The sequence below is a fragment of the Mauremys reevesii genome, linkage group 4 (genome assembly GCF_016161935.1).
Source record: "Mauremys reevesii isolate NIE-2019 linkage group 4, ASM1616193v1, whole genome shotgun sequence".
NCBI classification, from domain to species: Eukaryota; Metazoa; Chordata; order Testudines; family Geoemydidae; genus Mauremys; species Mauremys reevesii.
This window is the reverse complement of record NC_052626.1, coordinates 20,798,863-20,818,264: the sequence shown is the minus strand read 5'-3', so window position 1 is coordinate 20,818,264 and position 19,402 is coordinate 20,798,863. Positions and strand designations below refer to the sequence as shown.

The window sequence follows — 19,402 nt, the reverse complement described above, 5'->3', positions numbered from 1 at the left end:
CATTACCGTGAAAGTGTAACTTACAAATGCACATTTTTTTTGGTTACATAACTGCACTCATAAACAAAACAGTGTAAAACTTTAAAGCATACATGTCCACTCAGTCCTACTTCTTATTCTCCCAATCGCTAAGACAAACAAGTTTGTTTACATTGACGGGAGATACTGTTTTACAGTGTCACCTGAAAGTGAGAACAGGCATTCAGGTGGCACTTTCGTAGCTGGCGTTGCAAGGTATTTATGTATCAGATATGCCAAACATTTGTATGCCCCTTCCATGTTTCAGCCACCATTCCAGAGGACATGCTTCCATGCTGATGATGGGTTCTGCTTGATAACAATCCAAAGCAGTGCAGACTGACACATGTTCATTTTCGTTATCTGAGTCAGATGCCACCAGTAGACGGTTGATTTTCTTTGTTGGTGGTTTGGGTTCTGTAGTTTCCGCATCAGAGTGTTGCTCTTTCAAGACTTTTGAAAGCATGCTCCACATCTTGTCCCTCTCAGATTTTGGAAGGCACTTCAGATTCTTAAACATTGGGTTGAGTGCTGTAGCTATTTTTAGAAATCTCACCTCGGTACCTTCTTTGCATTTTGTCAAATCTGCTGTGAAAGTGTTCTTAAAACAAACATGTGCTGGGTCATCATCCGAGACTGCTATAACATGAAATATATGCAGAATGTGGGTAAAACAGAGCAGGAGACATACAATTCTCCCCCCAAGGAGTACAGTCACAAATTGAATTGACACATTATTTTTTAATGAGCATCATCAGCATGGAAGCATGTCCTCTGGAATGGTGGCCGAAGCATGGAAGGGGCATATGGATGTTTAGTAATCTGGCACATAAATACCTTGCAACACCAGCTACAACAGTGCCATGCGAATGCCTGTTCTCACATTCAGGTGACATTGTGAACAAGAAGCAGGTAGCTTTATCTGCTGGAAATTGTAACCAACCTTGTTTGTCTGAGTCAGGGGTCCCCAATGCGGTGCCCACAGGTGCCATGGCGCCCGCCGCGGCATCTATGTGCACCTGCCTACTGGCCACCAGACAAGCAGCCGCCGAAACGCTGCCAAGAAGCAGCAACATCAAGAAGTGCTGCCGCCAGAAATCAGCAGCATTTCAGCGGCGACACCTCTTGATGACGCTGCTTCTCGGCAGTATTTTGGAGGCGACGCTTCCTGGCGTTGCCGCTTCTCGGTGGCATTTCGGTGGCTGCTTGTCCAGCAACTACGCTCCTTGGCAGCTAGTCGTCCGGCGCCTGCCACACGAAAAGATTGGGGACCACTGGTCTGAGTGATTGGCTGACCAAGAAGTAGGACTGAGTGGACTTGTAGACTCTAAAGTTTTACACTGTTTTATTTTTAATGCAGTTTTTTGTACATAATTCTACATTTGTAAGTTCAACTTTCATGATAAAGAGATTGCACTACAGTACTTGAAAGAGGTGAATTGAAAAAAAAATTTTTTTTAAGTGCAAATATTTTTAATAAAAAATAAATATAAAGTGAACACTGCACACTTTGTATTCTGTGTTGTAATTGAAATTAATATTTTGAAAATGTAGTAAACATCCAAAAATATTTAAAATAAATGGTATTCTGTTGTTGTTTAACAGTGTGATTAATCACGCTTAATTTTTTTAATTGCTTGACAGCCCTAGTTTTAAGTTGTAGCAGCTTCCATTCTTCCCAGTGTGTTTTTTGTTAGAATCCACATTAAGCACTAACATCAGAAAACCTCTAGATGGCATGGTCTCTCCAGCAAATTACTTGTATGCCATGGTCTTTAAAGCAGTAGCTATGTTTTTTACAAACTCAGCTCTGTCTGTACTCTTATTTTTAAGTGGTAGCCGTGTTAGTCTGTATTACCCTCTGATCCCACTGAGGGTTACCAAAAGAAACTACACCATCTGCTCAAGAAACTCCCTGAAAAAGCACAAGAACAAATCTGCACAGACACACCCCTAGAACCTTGAGCAGGGGTATTCTCTCTCCTACCCAAGATCCATAAACCTGGAAATCCTGGATGCCCCATCATCTCAGGCATTGGCATCCTGACAGCAGGATTGTCTGGCTAGGTAGACTCTCTCCTCAGGCCCTACGCTACCAGCACTCCTAGCTATCTTTGAGACACCACTGACTTCCTGAGGAAACTACAGTCCATTAGTGATCTTCCTGAAAACACCATCCTAGCCACTATGGACGTAGAAGCCCTCTAAACCAATGTTCCACACAAAGATGGACTACAAGCTATCAGGAACAGTATCCCTGATAATGTCACAGCAAACCTGATGGCTGTACTTTGTCCTCACCCATAACTATTTCACAGTTGGGGACAATGTGTACCTTCAAGTCAGCGGCTCTGCTATGGATACCTGCATGGCCCCACAGTATGCCAACATTTTTATAGCTGACATAGAACAATGGTTCCTCAGCTCTCGTCCCCTAAAGCCCCTACTCTACTTGTGCTACATTGATGACATCTGCATCATCTGGACCCATGGAAAAGAAGCCCTTGAGGAATTCCATCATGATTTCAACAATTTCCATCCCACCATCAACCTCAGGCTGGACCAGTCCACACAAGAGATCCATTTCCTGGACACTACAGTGCTAATAAGCGATGGTCACATAACCACCACCCTATACGGAAACCTACTGACTGCTATACTTACCTACATGCCTCCAGCTTTCATCCAGACCACACCACATGATCCATGGTCTATAGCCAAGCTCTAAGATGTAACCGCATTTGCTCCAACCCCTCAGACAGAGACAAACACCTACAAGATCTCTATCAAGCATTCTTACAACTACAATACCCACCTGCTGAAGTGAAGAAACTAGGGTGACAAGACAGCATATGTGAAAAATCAGGACAGGGGGTGGGGGATAATAGGAGCCTATATAAGAAAGACCCAAAAATCGGGACTGTCCCTATAAAATTGGGACATCTGGTCACCCTAGAGGCGGGTACCCAGAAGTCACCTACTACAGGACAGGCCCAACAAAGAAAATAACAGAACGTCACTAGCCGTCACCGTCAGCCCCCAACTAAAACCTCTCCAGTGCATCATCAAGGATCTACAACCTATCCTGAAGGACGATCCCTCACTCTCACAGATCTTGGGAGCCAGGCCTGTCCTTGCTTACAGACAGCCTCCCCAACCTGAAGCAAATACCAGCAACCACACAACAACAACAAAAGAGGAGACTAAGGGGGATATGATAGAGGTATATAAAATCATGAGTGATGTGGAGAAAGTAGATAAGGAAAAGTTATTTACTTATTCCTATAATACAAGAACTAGGGGTCACCAAATGAAATTAATAGACAGCAGACCTAGAGCGACCGTTTGCATCCTTTGTTTTTTGGTAGGCTTGCCTCAGCTCCTTAACTTTCATGCGTCCCTGTTGTAGCCTCTGTTCATCATGCCCTTGGAGATTTTGGCAAATATATTGGCATTTCATCTTTTGGAACGGAGTTCTGCCTGCATGGATGCTTCTCCCCATACAGCGATCAAATCCAGTACCTCCTGTTTGGTCCATCCTGGAGCTCTTTTGCGATTCTGGGACTCCATATTCCCCTGTGTTGATGAGCTCTGCATGGTCACCTGTGCTGATCAGCTCACCACGCTGGCCAAACAGGAAATGAAATTCAAAAGTTCCTGAGGCTTTTCCTGTCTACCTGGCCAGTGCATCTGAGTTGAGAGTGCTGTCCAGAGCAGTCACAATGGAGCACTCTGGGATACCTCCCAGAGGCCAATACCATCGAATTGTGTCCACACTACCCCAAATTCAACCCAGCGAGGTCGATTTTAGCGCTAATCCCCTCGCCGGGGAGGAGTACAGAAATAGATGTTAAGAGCCCTTTAAGTCGACAAAACAGCCTTGGTCATGTGGACGGGTGCAGGGTTAAATCGACCTAATGCTGTTAAATTAGACCTAAACTCGTAGTATAGACCAGGGCTAAGGTACCACAAGTACTCCTCATTCTTCTTTATAAGTGATACTAGCTCTTAAGGAATTCCATGCTAAGGATTTCACATGACAGTGAAGTGAAGGGCAGCATTTCCAAAGTTGGGCCCCAATCCTGCAAGCACTTAAGCACCTGCTTAACTTGATGTAGATGCAGCGGCGATGGAACAGTTTGTATTATGGGGGTGCTGAGAGCCATTGAACAAAACTGTAAACCCTGTATGTGATGGAAACCACTTCAAGCCAGGGGGTGCTGCAGCACCCCTGTATAGAGAAGTTAGATCCAGCAGGACTATCCATGCATCAAGTTAAACATATGCACAGGTGTTTGCAGGACTGGGGTGCCGGATTGCTAAAGTTAGGTTGCTTATTTGGGCACTTAAGTGGCATGATTTTAGAGACGTTCAGCAACTGGATGTGAGAAGCTGCAAGTGCGCAGCTGTAAAATATCAGACTTCTTGTCTGGGTGCTTTGAAATTTAGATTTAGGTGTCCAGCTTTATGCATCCAAATATGAAAACTTTGGGACTAATGGCTCAGTCCTGCTCACGCTGAAAAACCACTCAGTAGGGGTTTTGTCATTGGCTTAGCTCGGAGCAGGTCAGCCCTTAATACTACAGAGCAGAAACAAAAATGAGAGTCTGACCATTCCACCTCGCCTGTGTCTACACCCCAAATATCAAATAAATATATATACACATTTCCACAAAGATGTTTCTATAGCTCACATGTCTCTCTCTGATACTTGCAGCCGTTTAGTTAAACAAGGTCTAACACTGTGTGGACACTCTAACTTCAGTCTCAGAGGGGCTTAGTTTAGCTTTACCCTGTTCCTCATCAACTTAAACTCAACAAACTAAGCCCAGTTTCAACCTAAGTAAGAGGGTTCCCACAGGCTTTTGCACTAGTTCAGTTAAGTTGGTTTAAAAAAAAAAAATCACCGCAAGTTAAACTAGTACAGCTGTGTGTGCAGAGAAGGCTGAGATGAAAAGCATTCTAACACAGCTGTAACGTTAGCCATAATATTTTGTTGCTGCTGCTTCAACTTGCTGAAGAGAGCTTTACACAATAGCAATTGTGTAATGTGGGAAATTATAAAGAGGATTGTCTTAACCCCGGACAGAGCCTATCTAAGCTGCTGTGGACTTCACCAAAATTTCCAAACTTCATTTCCCCTTGAATTGGTCACTCGTTCCATTCTGGTCACGTTCATACATTCCAAAGTTAACAGTTTATGTGTTTTAAATGAAGTCACACGATTTCATACAGGCACATTTCTTTTTACACTTCATTGTTCAATTCCATATTGATAAGAGATGCTGCATATAGGGAATCAAATTTGACTTCTGCGTAATTTATTCTTTGTATTACAATAAATTGCTAATTGTTATTGCTCTTCCCCTGACCGCTGTTTACTTGTCTCAGACTATACACTCCTTAGAGCAGGGAAAGCACTTAGCAGTCAGTGAGCTCTACTGCAAATAAATCATAATGGACCTGCATTTGAACTTCCCTGGATTACAGAAATGCAGGTGGCCAATATCGAGCTCCAGATCAGAAATGTTCATCTCTGGCTCATCTCTAGTAGTGATACTATTGCAGAGACGGCGATCTTGCTCGGAAACTTTCAGGGACGTTTACAGAAAAAAAAAATTAGGGAGGTTGCTTGGACCTCTCTCTCCTCCCCCACCCTGCAGAATCCGGGTTCTCTCTCCCTCCATTTCCCCTACCCTAGTAAAAATCAGGACCTTTTCCCACTCCACTCCCTCTCTATGGCCAACGGGGTGGGGTCTGAGCTATGCCCCAACCAACCCCCACTGCCAAACAGGGAGAAGGAGAGGATCAGCTCTGAGAAAAGCTGCCCTCCTATGCTGCCTTGGGCTCTTCATTACCTGGGCCTGTTCCAGGCCTGGACCTCCTTCCCGGGATGATCTTTCTCCTCTGTCACATTCCCTTTCTCTCTCTTCTTCTTCTGTCCCCATCTCCTCTTGTCCCTCCCGCTTCTTCTCCCCTGCAGACTGTGAAGTGAGGGACTGATCGCAGGCAAGCCACAGCGACGGTCAGTGGGGTTTGGGGTGGTGAATGCAGCACCCAGGCCACAGGTGGTGTGTTGTGCTCAAACTACCCCATGGGGACTTTGCTGGCTCACTGCAAGTAATGCAGTGGTTCTCAACCAGCAGTACATGTACCTGGGGGTACATAGAGGTCTCCAGAAGGTACATCAACTCATCTAGATAGTTACCTAGTTTTACAACAGGCTACATAAAAAGCACTAGTGAAGTCAGTACAAGCTAAAATTCCATACAGACAAAATGAGCCCATACGCATTTTCAGTAAGAGTGTTCTGGGACACTTCTGTCTGATTTTGTAAGCAAGCACTTTTTTAAAGTGATGTGTACCTTGGGGTAGGCAAGGCAAATCAGACTGCTGAAAGGGGTCCAAGCAGTCTGCAAAGGTTGCGACCACTGACCTAGAGCGTGTTCACATAGCCCAGCAGGGTCCTCACGGGGCAGTTAGAGCACGACAGCCCCTGTCTCTTGAGTGGGGAATTTAACAGAATTTGCATCCCAAGACCGCATTAGCCTTTTTAACAGCCATATCACATTGGCAGCTCATAGTCATCCTGTGATCAACCAACACTCCGAGGTCCTTCTCCTCCTCTGTTACTTCCAACTGATGTGATCCCAGTTTATAACCAAAATTCTTGTTATTAATCCCTAAATGCATGACCTTGCACTTTTCACTATTAAATTTCATCCTATTACTATTATTCCAGTTTATAAGGTCATCCAGATCTTCCTGTATGACATCCCGGTCCTTCTCTGTATTGGCAATACCTCCCAGCTTTGTGTCATCCGCAAACTTTATTAGCACATTCCCACTTTTTGTGCCAAGGTCAGTAATAAAAAGATTAAATAAGCCTGGTCCCAAAACCGATCCCTGAGGAACTCCACTAGTAACCTCCCTCCAGCCTGACAATTCACCATTGACCTCAATGTCCTTAACTACTTTCTCTTTCAAAAATTTTTCCAAGACCTTGCATACTACAGATGTCAAACTAATAGGCCTATAGTTACTCGGATCAGCTTTTTTCCCCCTTTCTTAAAAATAGAAACTATGTTAGCCATTCTCCAGTCGTACGGTACAACCCCTGAGTTTGTAATGAATCAGTAAATTCTTGCTAATGGGCTTGCAATTTCATGTGCCAGTTCCTTTAATATTCTTGGATGAAGATTATCTGGGCCCCCCGATTTACTCCCATTAAGCTGTTCAAGTTTGGCTTCTACCTCGGATGTGGTAATATCTACCTCAATATCCTCATTCCCATTTGTCATCCTACCATTATCCCTAAGCTTCTCATTACTCTCATTGAAGACTGAGGCAAAGTATTTGTTTAGATATTGGGCCATGCGTAGATTATCCTTAACCTCCACTCCATCCTCAGTGTTTAGCGGTCCCACTTCTTTCTTTGTTTTCTGAGCTGATTATTTTGGCTAAATTGTCCATAGCAGTTGCACATGATGCCGATCATCATTAAATCACTGCTTTTACTTCTCTGTCTAGGAGAGGCTTACAAACAACATTTAATGCTGACACTACAGAACTGGAAAATGTCCTGACTGATGTGACAATGAGCTTCAGAAAGGATGTTTTAGATAAATTAAAACAAAAAACGCAGGTAAGAAGAATTCGGAATGTTTGTGGGACTTGATCTGAACCTGGTAGTTCAGGATTTATTTCCCCAATACACATCCCATTTTCCATGGATAGGAGATTGTGGTCATTTCAAAATGTGACATGTCTAGTTTTCATACTAAACCTCTCCAACCCCAAGTCAGATTTCTAGGGTTTAAGGCTTTTTGTTACAAACACTGATGCATTGGTTAAGCCACAGGAACAAAACAAAAAAGTATATTTGACGGCTTCTTAGCATATATCCTAAAACAGCTTGGGTGAATTTCACCCCTCGTGAAACCCCAGTGAAGGCAGTGAGATTACACCAGAGATGAATTTGGCTGTTTGATTAAAAAATAGCTTTCTAGGGGTTTTGTTTAGCCTGATTTATTCACAACAAGTCTGCCATCATGATCTATTACCAACTTCTATCTAAAGGCATATCACAGCATAGTGACAATGAAATGAGTTTATTCTGCCTCGGCTCTGTTCAAGTATGTTGTCGTAGAAAAATCCAAGAGCTCTTTCACCACTGGAAGGGCAAAGTCCTTCTGTCAGCACTACAGTGGAGATCTGGGATAAGAGGCTGAAATGACAAGTTATTTCTGTTGCAGTAGGGCTTTTCCAGATGCTTTGATAGGGATTTCTACAGCCTACATGCTATGTGCACACTGGCTACAGGCGATCTCCCCCAAGAAGGCATAATGTGGCTGAATCAGAAAGAGGATAGTGCAGTTATATACCACAGATGGTTTATGGATTGAACATGGACCTGGAAGGGGAGTACAGGGATAGGAGGGGCAGGAGGGAGCAGAGTTGTGTGAGGGAAATATGAGGAAAGTTTGGGACTTGTGCTCCATATTGATGAATTACCTATAGTTTGTCAGCTAGGAGTTTTGCCCTGTAAGTTACAGAGAATAAACTACGGGAAACAGTGGTGCAAAGATCCATTTGTTTGCCATGATGTAAGCATTTGGGCATAGCCCAGCTCCAACATGACCCAAAGCTCACTAGAGTCAGTGGGAGTCTTTCCATTGGCTTCAGTAAGCTTTGGATCAGGCGTGTCACACACAGAGCCAAGAGCCCCTGCAAAGGAGAAGGTGGCATGTTTAAGGATAGAATTGGAAAGGCATGGAGTTGGTGAGGCAGAGAGAGATGGGAATACTGTTCCAGATGGCAGGGCATGCAAAGGAAGGGATTTTTGGACCAACTGGGGGAAGGATCAGATAGGAGTTAGATGGTCAGGAGCTTAGAGAGATGTAGAAAGAAGCAGACTGAAAGCCGAGCATGGGCAAGTCCCAAGAGAATCTTCAGAAGGAGGGCACTTAAGCTTGAACCTCAAGTGAATACCCACTGGGAGCCAGTGGAGACATTTAAGCTATGGCAGAGCTTCTCTTGGTATGACTTCACGTAGGCAGCATAAAATTCTGGAGATGCTAGTGCCTGGAGAGCCATGGGCAGACCACAGTGAAGAGACCTGCAATGGTCAAAGAGAGGAGCAGGCATGGATAAGGATTTCAGCAGAGATGTACCCTGGGTGGTGATGTGAAGGAGTTAATGAGCAGGCTGGGTTACTACAGGTTGAACCTCTACCATGAACAGGTGGAGTGTATATCTGGGAACTTTTCCCACAGCCAGATCCACCACATCCAGATCAGAGTGACAAGCAGAGGAGGATTCAGCATGAGATCCACAGACACTGGGGACGGCCTCCCTAAAAGGAGGGATTTGCCCTAGCGCGTTTTGATTTATTTCTGGATAAGAGTTGAGTAAGGAGGTGGTTAGTTTCTGAGCTAGCTTCCAACAGATTTGCTTCTGAATGATGAGTCACATCCTCAGCTGGTGTAAATCTGCGTAGCTCAGCTGAAGGCAAGGGAGCTATGGTGACTGACACCAGCTGAACCTTGTACAATATATCAAGAAACAGCCTGACCACAAGTATCACTGTGTTCCAACAGTGCTCAGTGAATTGCTCTTACATTCCACTTCGGATTTCTATGATTAGCATTTCAATTTCTCTCCTTGCCCATAAGATTTGCCAGCTGATGCAAAAGGGTTTTATTTATCTAAAGAAAGAGAGTCAGGGGATTACACAAAACCAAAATGCAGGAAAAAACACAGCATCTGCACTTAATCCCCTTAATCAAACAAAGCATGTACTGTAAGTGAGAGCCTGCTCACCATAATGTTTACCACTGCTCTCCCAGGATAGCTGTACTTCAGAGTTAGACCTGCTCCAGCTGCACACTGTCTTTCCCTGAACCGTGGTCATGTCTAACTTCGGACCCACTCCTGCATTCCTTGTGTGCCCATAACTCCAGCAGAATTCCATAAGAGCTTTGGGTGTGCAGTGACAGCAGGAGTGGCCTCAACGTTACTGGCTACGGATAATATTCTCAGACGTGCCTAAGGGACTTAGAAACACACGAGTAATGTTTTCAAAAGTAAAAGGCACTCAGGAGCTTGAGTCTCACTGAAATTCAGTGGGACTTACAGTCTAAGAGAAAGGTACTTGGGCACCCAGTAAGATTTTTTGAAAGCACCTACACACTTAGCACTTGTTGAAATCAAAGGGAGTTAGGCACTTAGATGCTTTTGAAGATCACACTAGGTACCTATCTGCATGTTAGGTACCTAAATCCCTTTAATTATCTGGCCCTTAGTGCCTAAGATATTTCTGAACGACTTAGTCTGGATCTTCCTGTATGCTGTGTACAGTGCCCAAAACACAGAGTTTGCTCAGTAATTTGTGTTTGAAAGATCTTGTTATAATAACGCTGGCAAATTGGTCATTTTCCAGCCACACTTTAAGAAAATTCTGACCAACGCATGGATGTTAAATAGTGAAATACTGGATTCAATAATGTCAACAACTGTACAATTTTGCCAACACCTAAAACATTTAGAGCAGCCTGTTGACAAGGTATGTATCCTTTTCCTATGCATTACAATTGGCATGAGGTTACAGCAGTATAGGTGGTGATCTTATTTCCAGACAAAGGGCTGCCCCTGCGAAGGTCACTCCCTTCCCTTCAGTGCAGCTACTGATATAACTAACAATTGCTTAAATGAAAGTTTGCAAGGTATGTCCCTTACTTTTTCATTCGTGGAAATAACCTTTTAGCACTTCCTTTCTACAACTGAAATAGGGGAATTGGTCTCAAAGAGGAACCAAAAGCATCGGTTAGTATTACTGTTCAATTGCAACACCCTGGCTGCCAGTGCTGTTGCACATTGTTCCTCCATCGGTTCGCTGCGATGCCGCAACCCTCTGGGAAGTCCAGCAACTTGAGGGAAGCAAATGTCTTCCCATCCACCAAGATCTTAACATCCCCCACCTCCACTTGAAGTCATGTGAGCCCTTTTGGACCCACGTGCTTAACCTTTAATAGTGTGACTTCAGCTTTGATGAAGCTTGGAAAGCTGAACGAAGTTCACAAGAAGTCACAAATACCTTGTGAAAGATCCAATGTAGGAACCCCTGGCTTCAATCTTTCAGGAAGCTCATGGGCAACCCTAAGCCGCATCCATGCAAACTATGGCAGATGTGTATACTCGTTGCACAAATGGAAAACAAAAACAAACCTCTCCAGTGTGCAACTGTGGTCATCCAGAACAGATCATGGAACATAGAATGACTCAATGCTCGATTCACAAATGCAAAGGAAGCATCACAGTGATATACTCTACTACTCCTGACGCAATTATCTGCCTTAACCACCTAAATGTAGAATTATAGTTATTGCTTTACTCTATATCTGCCATACAAAGAAGATTACAGTCGTTACTTTAACACGCTACTGTCATATACACTCTGCACAGATTTATACACTCGCAGAGTACAAGGATAGGTAACAATAGCTCTAAATTTAAAGTCTGCAGGCAGCATCCAAACCTATTATTAAACAGTCCCACATGTCCTCATTAGTTACTGAAGAACCAAATCACCAACATGTAATCATGGATCAATTTTGGACAGAGACAGTCAGTAATTATACGGCTTCTTTTTGTTCACTATCTTCACTTCATGTCTAGACAGATGGTGGATGGAAGGGAACATGAGCCATCTGTCCTGCTCAGAAGCATCCACGCACTGCACTGAGTGCTCTTCTGAAAAGTGGCATTCAGAACAGAATCCTGGGCTGGCATTTCACGTGTGCTGATTAGCCCAGAGATGCTCAGCCCCAGGATTCTCATCTACCTCTTCTAACATTGCCAAGGAGTTCCAAGGCTCCTCTGCTCTCATACCTCATTGCCCTCCATATTTTCTTTTAAAACAAATAAACAGGATTTTCTAGGTGCTGCTCACAAGTACGTGGTGAGAGAGTACATTACACAGGCTATCAAACCGAGAAAGAGAATGAAGACAGCCAAGCGGGAGGAAGTTGGCAAAAAGATGAAGGAAGAAGCCACCGTCATACGTAACAGCTTCAAAGAGCTGGTATGTAAAACCATCAAGGCCTTTTTAGCTGCATTACAGAAAGTGAAAGGTGGGCTGGTGTGAAATCCAACATGAGAAGCAGCTCATCGATAGGGCTGTGACTGCACTAGGATAGTTTTCCTAAAATCGCCCACTGTTGCAATCACTGGTTCAGCTCAACCAGTACTAGAACTGGTGTAGACAAGGTGTCTGCAGTCACTAGTAGCTTAAGGACCACAGACCTAATTTTCAAAAAGCTCCCAGTGACTTCAAATGAAAATATGGGTCAGGCCCTGCCCCACCGAACCCTGCTCACAACAGGCTTAGGTGGCAGTGATTAAAATGCCAGGGGCTGCCTGAAGCTTGTCTACATTAGCACTACGCCCACCTTTGCTACAACTGATGGAGAGAAACCAGAGGGATCAACGGTGGGATATTTTTTAGGAAAACTGTCCTCGTCCAGAGAAGGCCTGGAGAGGCAGAAGCTGGGGCTTTGTGGTGGGAGATATTTCAGGCTTGAGTTAGTGCTGACTGCACCCTTTGAAGCTCATTGATACTAATACTCAAAGCACTTCGATGCCTTTGAATATCCCAGTCTGAGGGAGGTGGGTACCCAACTGCTATTGAAATTCAAGGGATTTGGCACCAAACTGCTTTAGATTCTTTTCAAACCTCCCAGCTTTGATCATTAGTGAGCCAAGAGTTGTGCATCTTTGGCAAGCAAGGCAGAGGAAATAGCCACTCAGGGCAATGCAGACAAATCAGCTTTCCAAGAGGTTGGCATTTGATATCTACCATATTATCATGCAGGGTCCAAGCTAGGGTGACCGGATATCCCAATTTTATAGGGACAGTCACAATATTTGGGGCTTTTTCTTATATAGGCGCCTTATATACCCCTCCACCCCCGTCCCAATTTTTCACACTTTCTATCTAGTCACCCTTGTCTAGGCATGAACCTACAAATTGTTATTCACATGAGTGGGCCTTACTCATGCACTCAGTCCCCTTGGGCCTACTCACGTGGCTGCAGAGTTGGACCTCTACTGAAATTCCAGTTGGACGGTCTAAGCAGCCTTCACTGCACACAAAAGCTCCCTCCCCATTGTTCCCAATTCCAAGGAAGGAGCCTGAAAGCAGCTGCTTGCTTTTAAAAGCCTTTGTGAACCACTGAGACGAACAATGCCTTAAAACCGGTTGATAATGCAACAGAAAAACGAAAACCTCGGGACCCTGTTCCCCTTCATTTCCCAGACTCACTGTTGGTCCTTTCTATGCAACATTGCAACACACCCAAGACAGCCTATTACAGTGTAACATCCGCTGCCATGTGTTATTGTTTCTATAGAGAGTCACACAGGGAGGCTGCATGGCCTATAAGTTAGAGAAAGAGTAGGAGTCAGGAGAAGAACGAGGTTTGAGGCTGACTGCCATGGCTTCACTCCATGATCCTGAGCAAGTTGATTAACTTCGCTGTAAATGTGACTCATCCATGTTGACATTTCTCATTAAAATACAGACCACAGACTTCACCTAATCTAATTTATTTCTAGGGCTCTAATGTGGATTGGCTTAATTCTGCCATTCATTACATTGCAAACATAATTTCCGAGAAGGACAGACACAAAATCAAGGACTATATTGAGGAAATATGTCAGGCTTATCCAGATGTCAGGTATGTGGGATTAATATCAGAGGCTCTCTCAATGTAAAGTGCTGTGAGCAGGGTGAAGCTCAGGTTTTTTGCCCCTTGAATATTTATATAATTTGCTTCCAGGTTGGTAGCAGCAGAATCAGCTGAACCTTATGGTGCACAGGAGTTATTTCTGATCCCATGCTGTTTTCCTGTGTTTTATTTGAAAGCTCTGCGCTAGCCAATTTGCAAGGCTCAGCGTTGGAGGAAATGGGTTTGGTCTAGGTCTTAAGAGGAGCACCCAAAAACGGAGGCCTCCGAGGTCAGTTGCTGCTTTTGAAAATTTTAACTGGATTTTTGAAGGGGCCGCATCCCAGCCCCTGCTTTTGCTGGCACAAGCCAGTAGTTTAGCATCAATGCTCTCCTTTGTGCCCTCAATTTATTGTGCTTCCAAAACTGCACCTGCAAAATTGGAGGCTGTTTTTAAAAACCCATGTGTGGAATGGCAGCTGTATAAGAAAGGGCATCTTCCTCTCTAAGTGGGCAGGGCCGGCTCCAGGCACCAGTCCAGCAAGCAGGTGCTTGGGGCAGCCAACGTCTGGCTCTTCGACAATTCGGCGGCGGGTCCCTCACTCCCTCTCAGAGTGAAGGACCAGCCGCAGAATTGCCACCGAAGACTGAAGCAGCAGCGGTAGCGATCGCTGCTGCTTTTTTTTTTTTTTGGGCACTGCTTGGGACCAGAGCCGGCCCTGTAAGTGGGGGGCAAATTCCTCTCTAAGACCTCCTGTATGGATTACAACCCTACTGAGTGTGAGGCAGAGAATATGTATCCTTCCAGGATTATGGGATAAATAATATCCTAATTTGGCTACTAGATGCCTTGGTAGTTGGCACACTAGAAATATAAATATAACACTGATACAGGGGTTGGATGGAGCCAGGGCTGCAATAATGTGGTCTAATGCTAGTTATTGGATTTGGTGCTAGGATGGCTGGGTAGTGTTGGTTACCTGTGAATTGCCTTGGGAGGTTGTGGAATCTCCATCTCTGGAGATATTTAAGAGTAGGTTAGATAAATGTCTATCAGGGATGGTCTAGACAGTATTTGGTCCTGCCATGAGGGCAGGGGACTGGACTCGATGACTTGTCGAGGTCCCTTCCAGTCCTAGAATCTATGAATCTAAGATCAGACTGGAATCTGCTGGTCTCTCCTGGCCTTAAACTCTATGGCTATGACTACAGGCTGGTCGGTGCAGACTGAGTATTTCTCCAGGGCTCCAGATTGCTGCAGAATTTACCCTTTTGTTTTTAAAAAGCGAAGTTATGGTTGAGATTTCCAAACCTGGCCAGGGGATTGTAAGGTTACAACCCAGCCTTCAGTGGCAAAGCGACATCAGACAGCAGAACCAAATATACATTTTTCAGCTTTTGTTGTGGACTTTTGAGCCATCCTTTTACACCAAAGTGAATCTGAAGCACTGCGCTTGTCCACAGTACCTACAGGTCAGGTATGATCTCACATCCTTAGGCCCCTCTAAACTATCAATTGATTTGCCATGACTCAATAAGGAGTCTGCTACAAGTAAGGTTATTGTTCTCTAGAACTAGAACTTTGGTTGTATTATCATACTTCAAAAACAATAGAGCTTAATGACAATATATCCACCAAACAGCAAAGCTTAAAGTATGTTTCACAAAACTTAGTTTGTAAAGCACATGCAGGTGGTTGCACTATGTTGCGTGGTTACCACTGGACGTTATTTGCACACTGATTAATTTAAGCATTAAATTTAGCAGATTACTCAGAACACAGAAACTGAATCCAAAATATTTAACCAATCTAACCCTTAAAAAAAAAAAAAAGGCCCCAGAGGACTTCGGCACATACTTAACTTCAAAGCACGTGACACTCTTACATCTGCTGGATTGGGGTCTATGACGACAATTTTCATAATTAGCCTTAAAACACAACTACAAGTAGATTTCAGGGTTCATCAACTTGGCTTTTCTGTTTCTTAGCTTGCACTTCAGCTATTGCTGAGTCTTATAATCTTTGGCCAAGCAAGTTTTGAAAACCAGCCAGAGCCTCCTAGCCCTGCCTTGCTTTGGAGCCTAGCTGTCATGACTCAGATAGGTTTCTGCATCCGTCTGCGCCCAGATTTCTGGAATAGCGCCCATTACCTATGTCTTCTTTACTAGCTCTAATCTAATTAGTGCCTGTCAATTTCTTGAGTATTACTGCCCACATTATTTAACAATCAAACACTCGTTACATAAAAGGCCTCCGGCTTCTCAGGAAAGCTTAGTGCGGTGAAGGTGGAGATTTCACATTAATGTATAAAACATCCAGGGAGAAGATTTTCAAGGCTCAAAGAGCAGGTAAGCACCTAACTCCCATTGGCTTCCAAGAGGAAATGGGCACTTAACTCCCATTTTGTGTTTGCAAATCTTGGGGCCCAGTTCTGACAGCCTTACTCATAATAAGCAGTAACCAGTAACATGGCGAGTGGCCATGTTGAAGGGAATGAGACTCCTCACAGAATAAAGTATTAATCAACATAAAGGTGGCAGAATTTGATTCTATACTAGCACTTACATTGTACCCTGACCCAGCAGTCCTTACACGGGCAAGTCTCCCCGCTGACTGTGAAAAAGACATTCCTGGGCACTTGCAGCTATGTCGTATTTTATTCACAACTGCCTGTATCAGAGACCATTCAGCTATCCCATTCGCCAACAACACCGATTGTCCCAGAGTTTTTATGCTTCCATCCCCCTCAGCAATGCCGTGCGTTAGCCCATGGTGACTATGGGATAATCGGCAGAGAACACCTGAGATATATTAAGGGATGGAAACTATGTTTGGCTGTTTCCACTCTACTTTACCTTAGGGTGTGGCTTTGCTGTGTATTTGCATTGGTTGGGCTCCCCAAGAATGACACTGGTTTTGCTTTTCACAGAAAGGAACATATTGAAGCTGTTCTCACCTGTCGAGGATTGAGCCAGAACAAGAAAAAGTCCATTATTCAGAAAATAGCCAAACTCCAAGAAAATGCAGAAAGCGTGGCTGATAGAACACTCTTTGCCGAGATTGACCCTCCAACTCTTGTCACATGCTTTTAAAGACCAGCTAGACAACAGAAATAAGAGCATAAAATTTTTTTTACAGTTCTTCTTGGTCATGCTCCTAAACATGACTTCTGCTCCTCCCTGCCCATAACTCAAAGCATTGTAACAGATGTACAGAAATTGACTCTAATTTCCAGAAGACAAGGACAATGGAGGAGTCAATATTGCACAAAGAGGTCCCTAAGCAAGCCCTGATAAATACCTAGAGAACAGTATCACAGGGGTAGCTGTGTTTGTTGCTTTTTACAGATCCAGACTAAGAGTCCCATGGCACCTTAAAGACTAACAGATGTATTGGAGCATAAGCTTTCGTGGGTGAATGCGTCTGATGAAGTGGGCATTCACCCACGAAAGCTTATGCTCCAATACATCTGTTAGTCTTTAAGGTGCCACAGGACCTAGATAATAGTTATCAATGATTCACAGTTGAGCTGGAAGGGCATATCAAGCAGGGTCCTGCAGGGATCTGCCCTAGGTCAGGTTCTATTCAATATCTTCATAAATTATTTGGATCATGGCATAGCAAATATAATCCACAAACTTTGTAAGTGTACCATGCTGGGGTTGCAAGCACTTTGGAGGACAAGATTAGAATTCAAAATGATCTTGACAAACTGGAGCCATGGTCTGAAATAAACAAGATGAAATTCAGTAAGGACAAAGGAAAAGTGCTCCAATGAAGAAGGAAGAAGCAACTGCACAAAATGGGAAGTGAGTGCCTAGGACGGAGTACCGCAGAGAGGATCTGGAGTTTGTAGTGTATCAACAACTAAATATGAGTGAACAACGTAATACTGCTGCAAAAAAGGCAAAAAATCCCAGAATTATGATTAGCAGAAATGTTGTAAGGAAGACATGAGAAGCAATTCCCACATTCTACTCAGCACTGATAAGGCCTCAGCTGCAGTATTGTGTCCAGTTCAGGGCCCCCTACTTTTGGAAAGATGTGGACAAATTAGGGAAAGTCCAGAGGAGAACAACCAAAATGATTAAAGGTCTAGAAAACATGACCTATGAGGGAAGATTGAAAAAATTGGGTTGGTTTAGCCAAGAGAAAAGAAAACAAGACCAGGGGTGGGGGAGGGGTATGATAACAGTCTTCAAGCATGTAAAAGATTGTTACAAAGAAGAGAGTAATAAATTCTTCTCCTTAACCACAGAGGACAGGACAAGAAGCAATGGACTTAAATTGCAGCAAGGGAGGTTTAGGTTGGACATTAGGAAAAACTTCCTGACTGTCAGGGTGGTTAAGCACTGGAATAAATTGCCTAGGGAGGTTGTGGAATCCCCATCATAGGAGGTTTTTAAGAACAGGTTGACAAAACGCCAGTCAAGGATGGTCTAGGTTTACTTGGTTTTGCCTCAGTTCAGGGCACTGGACTAGAATGGTCCCTTCCAGTCCTACATTTCTATTATTCTAACCCTGTCCACTAAAGGCATCGGTTGCAGGGCAGAGGTATAAAACCTTTGGCTGCCCTGCTAAAGAGCCAGCTTCCCCCGGTTTCCCTGTAAGATGGCTGGGTGTATGGACCAAGACCCTTAGCAGGGAGCCCAGCAGGGTAATTTGCTGAGCCTAGCAGAACCAGCTGGGTTGATGACTGGGCAGGTGTATAAACCCAGGGAAAAGCTCAGAGGGGAAGATAGGAGGGTTGAGGCTCTGCGGGCTGACACAGGCCTCAAAGGTCAGAGGACCCAGTGAGGGGTCGGAGCGGGGGACAGGTGTTGGGGATTTGGGACTGTACAGCCACTGTAAATAAAAACACAAGTGAAGCACCTGCTAGAGGCATCTGAGATCCTTTCTTTGGCCAGCCCAGGCAGAGGGACAAGTGGAGGGAGGGATAGCTCAGTGGTTTGAGCATTGGCCTGCTAAACCCAGGGTTGTGAGTTCAATCCTTGAGGAGGCCACTTAGGGATCTGGGGCAAAAAAAAAATTGGTCCTGCTAGTGAAGGCAGGGGGCTGGACTAGATGACCTTTCAAGGTCCCTTCCAGTTCTAGGAGATTGGTATATCTCCAATTATTACCTTTTAGGAGAAGGAAACATGAGCTGCCCTGTAACCACAGCCCATGCTGCAAACTTGTATCAGCTCACTAAAAGGCTGATCTATTTATTGAATTGCTGATTACATTTTCCTAAGTTTGTGCATTGTTTCAGATGATTGGAGAGGGACAGAAGAATGTTAGTCTATAAGGTGCCACAGGACTCTTTGCTGCTTTTAGAAGAAACTCACTTAGGGCCAGATTGCAACAAGAACTGTTCATCTGAGCAGATGTGTAAGGGAGAGCAAGAATCCCCTTCACAGCTGTTCCCACTTCTCCTTTCACATAACAGATGGGCAGAGAGTGGGCAGGGAACAACCAGTGCAGCTGAGCTGACACAGGATGGGAGAGTAATTTGAGACTGCAAAGCCAGAAGGGAACAGTGCCTTCCAGGGCCACAACTGAGATGGGACCTGGTGGCCCTTAATTTTTCCAGCACCTCAATAGATTTCACCACCAATTGGTTCCCTTGTTGGACCAGAGATCCCCTCTCAAATGCATCCTGCTATTTGTACATAGACCA

The 19,402-nt window shown here is 44.3% G+C and overlaps 1 protein-coding gene across 1 annotated transcript in view; it reads left to right on the top strand.

The window, feature by feature from the left end:
* Nucleotides 1-17,090, top strand: part of EXOC3L4 (exocyst complex component 3 like 4) — a 39,605-nt gene extending 22,515 nt beyond the window's left edge. The window contains exons 8-12 of the mRNA XM_039533644.1: nucleotides 7,549-7,663; nucleotides 10,460-10,582; nucleotides 11,948-12,100; nucleotides 13,633-13,754; nucleotides 16,673-17,090. Of these exons, the coding sequence (XP_039389578.1) occupies nucleotides 7,549-7,663; nucleotides 10,460-10,582; nucleotides 11,948-12,100; nucleotides 13,633-13,754; nucleotides 16,673-16,835 (676 nt within the window). The 3' untranslated portion in view covers nucleotides 16,836-17,090. The remainder of the gene's footprint in view (nucleotides 1-7,548; nucleotides 7,664-10,459; nucleotides 10,583-11,947; nucleotides 12,101-13,632; nucleotides 13,755-16,672) is intronic.
* Nucleotides 17,091-19,402: the final 2,312 nt, after the last annotated feature.